The 12,683-nt window shown below is 43.2% G+C and overlaps 1 protein-coding gene across 2 annotated transcripts in view; it reads right to left on the bottom strand.

The window, feature by feature from the left end:
* Positions 1–4,533: 4,533 nt before the first annotated feature.
* GCM1 (glial cells missing transcription factor 1) overlaps positions 4,534–12,683 on the bottom strand; it is a 29,084-nt gene continuing 20,934 nt past the window's right edge. For both annotated transcript variants that reach the window (XM_039222960.1, XM_039222959.1), the window contains exons 3-6: positions 9,597–9,849; positions 8,461–8,573; positions 7,339–7,467; positions 4,534–5,525 (exon numbers count right to left, since the gene is read on the bottom strand). In XM_039222960.1, the coding sequence (XP_039078891.1) occupies positions 4,788–5,525; positions 7,339–7,467; positions 8,461–8,573; positions 9,597–9,849 (1,233 nt within the window). In that variant the 3' untranslated portion in view covers positions 4,534–4,787. The remainder of the gene's footprint in view (positions 5,526–7,338; positions 7,468–8,460; positions 8,574–9,596; positions 9,850–12,683) is intronic.

The raw sequence follows: 12,683 nt of genomic DNA, 5'->3' as shown, positions 1-12,683 counted from the left end.
AGGGAAATGTATTTATAGTACACCAAATGGTCTACCTGTAATCATAGTTGTAAAAGCAGAAATACTGAATATTCATTTAACCAAAGATCATAATTAAAATTTGATTCAACAAATGTTGCTGAAACCATTTATATCCATTTATAAACCATCATTTAAATAAAATGAAGCTCAATGCTTACCTCATACCATATACCTAGAAATGGAGCAGTGACTTGGATTTAAGAACTGAAAAATAAAATTTCTAACTGAAAAGAAGAGAACATCTTTGTGATCTTGAATCTGATAAGACACAATAACTGGGGGGAAAATGTGCAAAACATATCCAGTTATAGACTTTTATCTAAAAGATATAAAGGAAATATCTGGAGCACCTGGATGGCTCAGTTGTTAAGCCTCTGATTTCGGCTCAGGTCATGATGTCACAGTTCATGAGTTTGAGTCCCCCATCACATGAGCTCACCCCACTTCAGATGAGCACAAGCCACGCTTCAGGTAAAACACAAGCCCTAGATGAGCCCCGCTTCTCTCTCCTTCTGTCCCTCATAGGATTCTCCCTCTCTCTATAAAAAAAAAAATCTGTAAAACTTATGTCTATCTAATAAGAGACTTATAACCGAAATATGTAACTCTTAGGATTTTTTATTGGGAAATGAACCCAGTAAAGAAGTGGACAGGGGCACCTGGGTGACTCAATCAGTTAAGTGTCCAACTTCGGTTCAGGTCATGATCCTGTGGTCGATCCCCACGTCAGGCTCTGTGCTGACAGCTCAGAGCCTGGAGTCTCTTCAGTTCTATGTCTCCCTCTGTCTCTGCCCCTCCCCTACTCACACTGTCTTTCTATCTAAAAAATAAACAGTAAAAAAAAAATGTGTACAAGAATTTTGAATAGACACTTCACCAAAGAAGATATACAAATGGCAAATAGCATACAAAAGGAAGTTCAACATCATTCGTCATCAGGGAAAATGCAAATTAAGACCACACTGCAATAGCACTACCTACCTATTAGAATGACTAAAATTTAAAAGACTGGGTCAAGGAGCAACTGAAACTCCCATACATTCCTGGTAAGAATGCAAAATAATACAGCCATTTTGTAAAAATAGTCTTTCAGTTTCTGCTAAAGCTAAACATGCAGAGAAGATGAAATAAAACTGTATATATTTGCAGGTTGCTAAGAGAGTAGATCTTATAACTTCTCATCACAGGAGAAAACTTGTAACCCTGTGTGATGTTGGATGTTGACTTACTGTGGTGATCACTTTGCAGTATACACAAATGCCAAATCATTATGTTGTATAGCTAAAGCTAATACGGTAAGGTCGATTATATCTCAATAAAAAAAAAAAGTTAAAAAACCCAACCACTAATCTACTCCATCCCTGCTCTTGGAGGGGGAACAATAAGAATGATAAGAATTCTCCCTTTGAAAAACAAGGAAAAATCAGAACTTTCAAGGTAAATTAAAGTGTATTTTAAGTCTATTGTGGTTTTTCTAAAGAAAAGAACCTCTCTTCTCTGCAAAGCAATAAAAACATGCTGGATAAACTTCTGTTTGGGGAAATAGTAAGAGAGACTCATGTCTCTTCAGCTATTTGCACAAGTGACCTTTAAACTTAGTTCAAACTCTCAGATCCAGCAGTTGTATGTACTTAAGGACCATACAGAATCAGGAGATGTAAACTCCTAGAAATTGCAGAGAGAAGCTGAATTCCATGACACACTACTTTTCCGAAGAATTTTCAGCAAGCAGGGACACCTTATTTTAGAGCATGGGAGAAAGACATTTTGGGTGAGAAAAAAATAAAGGAGCACCTGTCTGGCTCAGCATGTGGCTCTTGAGGTTAGGGTCGAGTTTGAGCCCCATGTTGGGTGTAGATTTCTTAAATGAACAAACTTTAAAAAATGCAGGCAACCTGGGTGCTTCAGTCGGTTAAATATCTGACTCTTGATCTCAGCTCAGGTCATGATCTCGCTGTTCGTAGTTTCCAGACCCTCATCAGGCTCTGTGCTGATGGCGCGGAGCCTGTTTGGGATTCTGTCTCTCCTTTTCTTACCTGCTTGTGACCCTCGCTTGCTTATGCTCTCTTCAAAATAAATAAATAAGCTTAAAAGGTAACTTAAAAAAACAAAACTTCCAAAAAGAAAAAAAAAATAAATGTAACAGTGAAAATAACCAACCACAACTACACACAACAATCTGAATCTTATGGACATAATGTTGAACAGAATATATGCTAACCAGGTGATGGCTAGATTGGTGTGTACTTGTGATCATTTACTGAGCCGTACATAGACTATGATTTGTGCACTCTTTGGTGTGTATATTTTAATACTTTTTTCTTTTTTACATTCTCCCATATGATTGTATTTGTTAAGTTCCCCCCAAAAGGCAAAACCAAACTATTGTTTGGTAGTACATGCAAAGGTAGTAAAAATACAAAAAGCCAGTCCGGCAATTGTCTTCAGGATGCAGAAAGGGGTTTAAGGTCAGGAGTGGGTGAGACTGGGGGCTGCACTCAGGGGGCCTGATTTACTGAACTGGCAGGAAGTTCTGTTTCTTGGCCTAGCTGGTGCTTATATAAGCATTTGCTTTAGAGCTCTGCTAAACTGAACACATAAGTTTTATGCACTTGGACAAAAAGTAATTAAGTAAATTCAACCCAATCTAAATGTTTACCAATAGGCGACTATTTAAATTCATTATAATACAGTCATGTAATGTATTCTGTACCATTAAAAATTAGCCAACTGTGGTCCTATGTGCTTTTAAGGACCTAATGTCCAGATTATGTCCCAAAATGACAAGAGCCATGCTAGCAATGAACCTGGTATGATACTATATGTGTGTGTGTGTGCGCACACACACACCCATATACCCACATATATATACACATATACCCACATATATATACATATACACATATACATGCATATGTATATGTGTATATCTGGAAGAACAGACAAGAAATAAGTCAATATTGCCTTAAGGAGGAGACTGGGAACTGAATTTTGTATTGTGTGCCCTGGTTACCATTCAAATAGCAAGGCAAATTAATTTTGGAAAATACTTGTTTATTGCACAGTTCTTTCCAGATTCTATGTCCAGGCTCACCTTTTACTATAAAGTACTTTAGCAAAGAAGGGGAACTGGCATCCAGATACAGCTGGCCACCCATGGCCTTGGTAATTACATAAGGACTTTTCTAAGAAAGCATTTCTCGAGCACATATCATGACCTTGGCACTGAGCAAGGCACTAAAACAAAGGTAAGGGGGACAAAATCTAAGCCTTCATGGAAGGGGAAGGCAGTGAGGGAAGAAGAACAGGAGGCCCTTTGGCCCCATTGGGATTTTTCTTCCTGTGGCTGTTTAGTCTTGCTGCTCATTGTCTTAGATGCAATTACGTCATATTCCTTGTCTTGAAAAGTCTTAGAGATCAATCAGAAAACACATATTTCATGAACAAATCCCACGTTTAATACTAGACAAAGCACTAAATACCTCAGTGGTAGAATCTTCATCTTTCTATACCTCCAAAGCTCTTGTACCCTTTATCTCTGTGGCTTCATCCTGTTTTCAAGAAGGCATACGTGAGTTCCTAGGTAGGTGGGCTTTTCATGTCTCTGCTGTTTGATAGGATTCAAGGACAAAGAAAATGTAACAGATAAGGCAGCAGAGGTGCCAAGAACCACACATAATGTGGGGGGAGAAAAGAAAAAAAAGCAGAGGACATTTCCTTCCATAGACGGGACGAGTGCCTCACTAAGAATGAGAGGACTGGAATGAAGAAGGACCCAAATTTCTTGTGTGAGGAAGGAAATTTTGCCTTCTGCTTGTTGTCACAATTTGGATTCACCTGTGGTTATGTTTTTGGAAACTCCCTCCCAAGGAAATTCTTTCAGCAATTTACTAAAACAGGTGTTTTGAATGGTTGTAAAAAATCTGGGTCACCTTTTTTTTTCTTCCAGTTTTATTGAGATATGATTAACATGTTAACATCGGATAAGTTTAAGATGTACAACATAATGACCCGATATATGTATTACCGCCGTATTTTTACGACAAGTTTAGTTAATATCCATCGCTTTACAGTTACAAATATTTTTTCCCTTGTGATAAGAACATTTAAGATCCACTTTCTTAGCAGTTTTCCACTATACAACAATACGGTACTATTAACCAGAGTCATCATGTTGTACATTACATCTCCAGGACTTAATTTATCTTAAAACTGGAAGTTTGTATTTTTTGATCGTCTTCACCAAATTATGCCCCCGACCTCTCACCCCCTACCTCTGGCCACCACCAATCTAATTTGTTTCTAGGAGTCTGGGTTTTTTTTTTTTCTTGAGGTCATACAGTATTTGTCTTTTTCTGTCTGACTGATGTCACTTAGCATAATACCCTCAAGGTCCATCCATGTTGTCCCAAATGATAGGATTTCCTTGCTTTTGTGTGGCTGGATAATAGTCCATTGTATATGTGTGTGTATACATATACATACACACCACACACACCATATTTTCTTTATCCATTCATCTCTTGATGGACACTTAGGTTGTTTCCGTACTTTGGCTATTGTGAATAATGTTGCAGTGAACATGGGAGCGCAGGTACCTCTTTGAGATAAGGATTTCAGTTCCTTTGGATACATACCTACAAGTAAAATAGCTGGATCGCATGGTAGTTCTACTTTCAATTTTCTGAGGAACCTCCATACTGTTTTCCACAGTGTCTGTGCTAAATTACATTCCTGCTAATCATGTACAAGGATTTAGATTCAGATCATCTTAAAGGACAGAGGTTTAGAAGCATCTCATTGTTGTAGTGATCCAAACCCACGCCCCTCATTTCTTCATTAAAATCCCACTCGCTGTTCTTGCCTGTCAGTGAATATTGATGGTGGGGATGGGGGGTATAGGTGAGCAAAAAGGGGTCTTCCTGACGTGAATGGCATGTGGTGGAAGGGTAGCAGCTGTTAAAATCCACATGCACCTTCTCTTCGTAAAGATCACCCCCTGGATTCGGCCACAGTGGGTGACAGCTACTTTCGGCTGCAGATGGTTCCACTGAGATCTGCTGGGAAAAGGGCTCTGAAGAGTTCTGGGAAGGGGAGAAATCATAAGGCCAGCTGGTCAGAGGAAAAGGATAATTGGGACAACGATTGTCATTAAGAGAATTTCTCCCCAAAGCAGTGTTTTTATTCCACGTTTGCCGATCATCGTAGTCAGAGAAGACTCCAGAAACGGGATGAAGCAGGTCCCCACTATTATAGATCCAACTACTAGACAATTTGCATTTCTCATAGAGCTTAGTAGGGCCCAAGGTGGAAGCGGGGTCTACCAGATCAGTGGTTCCCCCCAAACAATAGCTCTTGGAGAAGAATAAGGAATCATTCAGTGACTTCTGCTGGGGAGTGTTAGCTATTAAACGTCCACCGTAACTACCAGGCAATTGGACGCCTTCCTGGATAGACCAAGTTAAAGGTAAACTTCCCCAGCTTTGTGTTTCACCTGGAAGAGACTAGAAAGGAAAGCGAAAAGCTCACATTAATAAGTTAAGCAAATTGACACAACTACCACAGGCACCCAGAGTTACTCCACACAAGTAAGTGTTCCATCCGATTTTCCTCATTCCTCACATACTTGAAGCACAAACACACAGGGGAGTCTTACCACAACTACATAAAGCCTGAAAGAAGTAGAGGCTGATTCCATTTCCACTCTAAAGCATACTATCCAGTAAGAGTCGAATTACTCTTACTCCTTCAACTTTGGGAAGAGTGAGTGTGTTGGAAATGTTTCATCCTCAGGGCATCTGGGTGGCTCAAAGTCAGTTAAGCATGGGACTTCAGCTTAGGTCACGATCTGACGGTTCGTGAGTTCAAGCCCCGTGTCGGGCTCTGTGCTGACAGCTCAGAGCCTGGAGTCTGCTTCAGATTCTGTGTCTCCCTCGCTCTCTGCCCCTCCCCTACTCGCATTCTGTCTCTCTCACTCTCAAAAACAAATATACATTAAAAGAATAATAGCAATATAAAATGTTTCATCCTCAAGCACAAATCTGATATTCTAACTGCCTTTGTGAGAAACTTGCAAGAGACTAAGAAAAATCAGACTACAGCTTCTAAGATTTATATTATACTCAGTATAACTCTCAGGGGGTACCTCTCTCAGTCTCTCTCATACACACACGCATACATGCACGAATACACACACACACACACACACACACACACACACACACGCCACTTCTCTCTTTGACTTCCTGTATTTTAGTGCTGTTTCTGGTCTGAAACTAGTGCTGTTTCCTAGTCTCAACCCTAACCTGAGACTAGGGTTACTTATTTTTTTTCAAGACTTTTCTCTGAACTCATGGGGATTTTGTTGAATCATCAATAGGACCTCTAGAATATATAAGTAGTGAATTTATCTTTATAAATAAAGGAAGTATACTACCTTCCAGTTAATCATAGGAAAAGAATCTGGTTGCGAATTAAGTTATCCTTTTGTTTATGTCACAAGAGGGTAGAGGTGGAAAGACTATGACCAGCCAGAGTGATGGGGGGGAAATGCCCTTCAACCTGTCCCATGGCTGGAGGAAGGGACGAGGGACCAGCCATTTGGTTTTAAGGACTCACATTTCCCTATAACAGACTCAAATGACAATGTTTTCCTTTGTAAGACACATTTACAACCTCTAGGGATGGACTGGCTTCATCTCTGTTATCATGAAAAGAAATGTAGAGCCTGAGTGGTGGTAAAATACAGGAATTAGCACCACTGTTAGGCAGACATACCCACACACCTACAGTATGATGCCCGCGGACCCACAGGTTTCACTTCACAGGTTGGCTTTCCCACCCGCCCAACCCCCCAAATGGCCTTTGTTTTCATAACAGTGGTTATTTCATCTTGAGAGAATGTGCTGAGGAAGTAATCTGTTTAGGGGAAGAACGGAAATTTGGGGGTAAAAAATTGAAAACACAAGGCTAATTGTTTTGTGGAGATCATTTCAGGTTCCTTTCTGATAGAACCCAAAGATAAAGTGCCAAATATAGATTAAGTACTAATCCCCATCTCTTTTTTCAATTGTAGTAGGGACGATGATTCTAAAATTATACGGCATTTAAAGAACATTTGAGAGCCAGCCACGAGGATGGTAGCAATTAAGAGGAGGGCCCCAGATTCCATTTGCTTGGTGGATGCTAGCTTGTAGATGAGCTGGAAGTATGATTTTGACTTCATTTGTAGGTGGGAAGGGACCAGGGACATCTATTGTCTCTACCACAGGGGTGGTGAACTGTCGTATATTTTGAACACGTAGGGGGACAGGTTACCTTTGTCTCTGGGCTCCCCTTCAGCTTTAAGGAGACAGAGGAAGATGCCGTCTGTGCCCTCTTCATTGCTCTTCTTGCCTCGGCCTCCAATTTGGTTTCTGGTTTCGGATGATCATGCTCTCCTTTTGACTTACAGGAGACAGGGAGGTAAAATAAATAACAAGATTGTACTTGACGGTATATAAAGACTTACCCTGTGCCTTGCCACCTGACAGGGTGTTGTCGCCATTGATGACTGTCATGAGACTGGTTAAACCTCTTAAGCCCACCATGTGCTTTCCTGCCTGCCTTTGGTCATGGTGCCCCTTCCTCCCATGGTGCCTCTCGCACACCTGGCCAAGTCATATCCACAATGATCACAAGTGCCACTTTCTAAGTGCTTCCTATGGTGTGTGGAGGGCGCGGTCACAAACACATGATCTCATTTTACCTTCAAGCAAAACCATTAGTATTACCATCATTATTACTGTCCCTGGCTCACAGAGTAGGAAACCAAAGCATGGAGGGACTACCCCAGCCTTAGCAAGTAGGCAGACAGCTCTAGGACATTCTGGAATTCTGTGAGCTGGCTGTTAAAAAAAATGGCTGGTGGCTTGAAGTGAGCCACGGTGGGAATAGCTGTATCACAGCTGCTGGCACACTCTAGCAATCAGGACATTTTCCTTCGGCAGGGCCACTGATCCTGACCCGGGCGCTTTATCCTGTTTACACCACCACCCCCATAAAGTCCTTCTTAATATCCACATTTTACGTAAAACTAGGGCTTAGGGGAGCAGAGTAATGTGTTTAGGTTTACAGAGTTGGTTAGAGGTCAGGGCTGGTATTCAACCTCGGGTTTGTTGAAGCCGACCGCATGCCACAGCGCTGTGTGAGCCTGAGTGTGATCAGATTACTGACAGCCGCCACCCCTAAGGAGCCTGAGGCAGAGTCAGCTGGCTCCCTGGTACGTGGCCTGTCTGCTGAGGTGTGGGTACAGACATCTGCTTGCCCAGTGTGAGTCTCAGCTTTGGCATAGGCTCTCACTCACCGGTCCACGTCCTGTACAAAACCTTTCCCTGTGCTCCCTAAACATTTCTGGAATAAAAGAGAAATGGTATCTCCTAACTCTAAATCAAATCCAACCTGGAAAAATATGAAGCGTCCGTCATGCCTCCAGAAGTTGGTTACCGGAAAGCCCCCGTGGCCTCGGCAAGGAATCAGCTTGAGGGGTCCATCACAGTTGGGACAACGTTTCCCTGTAAGAGATCAGAGGAAGGAGACCATGCCAACTGACTTGTGAGTCTGTGCAACCCTAGCAGTGCAGGCCTGACTCCAGGACAGCAGAGAATATAGGCGGGCACGGCTTTCTGAGCTTCCACCCCCCTCCTGGGCATTACCTCTGACCCTAGGAGGCCTGGCCATCGAAGTGTCCCAACCCAGGTCTCACACAGGGGGAAGAGGGAGTGGTTCCTTCCACAGCAGGGTATTTCACAGATCATGGGAGAGCTCTTCTGAGCAGAAAATCCCTCCCTACTTATTTACTGATACTTGAAATTCTTGGTAGAGAAGAGGAAAGAATTCTTTCACTTCACAATTAGAACTAAGGGTCAAGGAGCAAAGTCACAGGAGAGAAAGAGCACAGCCACGAAAGTTTCATTAAAGTGTAAATGACTGATAGCAGATCCTTTCCTGAGAGCAAGTTTTAAAGACAAATTACAAGTAAAGAACATGAGGGAGTGTGGGGGCTGAAGTGGGCGAGGCGTAGGGAATGGCGCTTCACAATCCCATGAACATGATAAAGAAAAACCCAGCAAATGTGATTATGGCATGGCTCTAAGGGACGTGAAATGGAGTCTCACGTCAAACGTAGTCCCGTTGATCCCACTGCAGATTGAAGCATTCACTGAGCTCATTTTTGGCTCCATTCCCCAAGACGGCAAGTGTGATAAACAACTTTCACCTAAACGTTCCGTGGGTGTACCATGAACTCCTGTCCATCCCCGAAGTGACACGTCTGTTCTCTAACAGGCCTGGATTCAGGTGCCTTAACCCAGGGGGGGCAGTTTTATTGGTGGGGGCTCTGGGCACAGCAGATCCATGGGGTAGATACTAGGGGGATGAGGAGGCTGGTCAGCTCTCCATAATGTGTTCTACATAGGAGCGACCTTGGTCTCCACCACACTCCACCCCCCTGGGGGTGTGCTGGGATGTGGTGGCCTTTGGGGAGGAGCCTCTGAGTGGATGTCAGCTGCCTCACTGTGCCAGAGGCCCCTACTCACTCTGCTGCTTCTGCCGAGCTTTGTCACAGATGGCGGGCCTCAGGTAGATCTTGCGCCCCTCCTCGGCAGAGCAGTCGCGGCTGCACACCACCACGCCCAGGCAGGACTTCTTGAGGATGCGTGAGTTATGGTTGTTGGTGTTGCGCATGGCCCAGCTGCTCAGGTGCCGCTGTGCATTCCTGTCCTCTGAGCTGTAGATGTGCTTCTCATAGGAATCTGGCCATTCCTGGAACCAGTCGGTCTTTTTCACGTTCTGACAGAAACACAAACAACGTCGCTATATTTTAAGCGAGAAAACACAACTGTTCGTAGATGTGAAGGTGGCTTTGGCACCCAAGAGCTGTCGAGACCTTTGGCAAAGACCAACCAGGGTTTTGTTCTGAGGGCAGGATCTGGGCACAGCACTGTGACAGCAACAGAAGATGCTGTGTCTACAGAAGATTTTCTCCCCAGACCAAAATGAGTTTTAATTTTCAGTATCCCCAGCTTCCCCTGAGTGCTACCCCATTAATGCTTCTCCAGCCCTTGGTGATAAAACTTATTGACTATTTCTCACTGAGAATTTTTTTAAAAATATTTTTTATTTATTTCTGAGAGAGAGAGAGAGAGAGAGAGAGAGAGAGACAGCGTGAGCAGGGGAGGGTCAGAGAGAGAGGGAGATACAGAATCTGAAACGGGCTCCAGGCTCTGAGCTGGCAGTGAGCACAGAGCCCGACACGGGGCTCGAACCCATGAACCGTGAGATCATGGCCTGAGCCGAAGTTGGACGCTTAACCGACTGAGTCACCCAGGCACCCCTCTCACTAAGAATTTTTAAGGGTGAGGGGTGCTTGGGTGGTTCAGTCGGTTAAGCATCTGTCTCTGGCTCAGGTCATGATCTCATGGTTTGTGAGTTCGAGCCCTGTGTCAGGCCCTGTGCTGACAGCTTGGAGCCTGGAGCCTAGAGCCTGCTTCAGATTCTGTGTCTCCTTCTCTCTCTGCCCCTCTCCAGCTTGTGTTCTCTTTCTCTCTCTCAAAAATAAATAAATAAACATTAAAAACAAAGAAATTTTGAGGGTGAAGTAATATTTTTGTGCTCTTACACAATCACAGTGGAAAACATTGTGGCAGGGTAGTGAGATAATGTCTCATACCACACTGTAGTTACCTTATTGGGAATGCTAAGAGTTTATGCAAAGTCACTAGAGATAAGTAGTGGGAACGCTGAAGAGCCCTGGATAGGGAGGGTTCTGAGAGCTTCTCTCCTTCCCTGGGGAGATTTTATTCCTTTTTCTCGACTTGCATATCCATGGGCTTCTAACAAGGCCAAGGAGTAAGGAACAGTTTACTTTGGCTGGAAACTTCTGTGCTATTGCCCAGCCACTGGCACTATTCCCTGTACATGAACATCTAAGGTCTCCTTGAAAAGGTCAGAGATGCAGTACACTCAATCTTTAGAGCATATGTTGCTTGGGCTTTCTCTCCTTCTGTTTCTTCATCTGCAGAATAGGGATAATGAGACTTGTCTACCTCAAGAGTGGTTCTGAGAAGATGATAATATACAAAAATACTAAGCACAGCATCAGGCATGGATTACACTCTAACCAATTGTTGGTCACTGATGTTGAGGCTCACATTCCTTTCGCCCTTTGGTGCATAGATCCTGCATTTGACAGATCTCGCCTAGTTCTTAAGAATGACAATCATTAAGCAGTCTCCGTACTCAAGCTTAGATTGTGTCCGTCATCACAGGCCCCAGAGACCTGGCATGATATAAGAACATTTTCCACCAAGAAGATTCTAAAATGTCAGAGACAAGATTCTATAAGGTTCAGAAGAAGTCAGGGTGTTTCTCCTTCGAGTTCCCAACAAGAAAGCATAGCAAAGACTATGAGAAAAAAAGCATTTTAGAAGGAAAAGAGCAAACAGCAACATCAGAATGGAAGGACAGCATGGGAAAGTTGGTGTTTATTGAGTTAGATCTCAAGTTTAGAACACGCGAAAGAACTTCATAACACAAGACTCTGGGCAAGTGACTTTGTCTCTGAAGCCTCATTTGTCTCTTCTCCAAAATGGGGACAGTGAGGGGTGCCTGGGTGGCCCAGTTGGTTGCATGTCAGACTCTTGATCTCAGCTCAGATCATGATCTCACGGTTTGTGAGTTGAGCCCCATGTTGGGGCTCAGAACCTGCTTGAGGTTTTTCTCTCTCCTGTTGTCTCTCTGATTCCCCCTCACCACCCCCAATTGGTCTCTTTCAAAATAAATAAATAAACTTATTTTTTTAAATGGGGATAGTGATAAAATAGTCTTCAAAAATACTGTGAGAAGCAGATGTGTTGTAAACTGTAAATCTGCTATAATGGCAGTTGCCATTTCAATGGAATGTCGTGGGAACGGAGATGAATCTGAGGAAACATAAATGAGAGGTTTCATGTACCTGAGGGGTAGTGCTAGTTAACAGTTAAGAGCTGGGGTCTGCTACCTAGGGCCCATGGGCCAAATCCAGCCCACTACCTGTATTTGTAAATAAAGTTTTATTAGAACACAGCCATGCTCATTCATTTAAGTGTTGTCTATGGATACTTTTACACTATGACAGTAGAGTCAAGTAGTTGTAGCCAAGACCGTATGGTCCATAAAACCTAAAATATTGACTATCTGGGCCACTACAGAATGTTTCCTGACTCCTGGTTAAGACCTGTGAGGCAGACAGCCTTGTTAAGTCTTAACAAATTCCTTGCCCTTTTTGTGCCTCCATGTCCTGCTCTGTAAAACAGAGGGAACAGGAGTACCCACCTCATAGGGATGTTATGAAGATTCCCTGAGCTAACATACACAAAACATTTAAAACAGTGCCTGGAGCATAGCAAGTCCTCCATCAATTTTAGCTGTTACTTTACTAGATTTGAGGCCACAAGCAGCCAGTGTTGTAAGAGCCACTGGCGTTCAGGAGAGAGAAGACCCACAGACAGGTCACTTCATGCTTTAAACCTTGCCAAGCTAAATGCAAGATGGGAGTCCAAGCCTCTATAAAGCAAAAGCTTTAGGGGTGTAACTTCTTCCACAGCATTCTTCCTTAGAACAACAGCACAGGTGAGCCCTTCTGG

This window comes from Hyaena hyaena, unplaced genomic scaffold (genome assembly GCF_003009895.1).
Source record: "Hyaena hyaena isolate Hyena2069 unplaced genomic scaffold, ASM300989v1 scaffold_1223, whole genome shotgun sequence".
Taxonomy (NCBI): domain Eukaryota; kingdom Metazoa; phylum Chordata; class Mammalia; order Carnivora; family Hyaenidae; genus Hyaena; species Hyaena hyaena.
The sequence above is the reverse complement of the archived record's forward strand: the minus strand, read 5'-3'. Positions and strand labels throughout refer to the sequence as shown.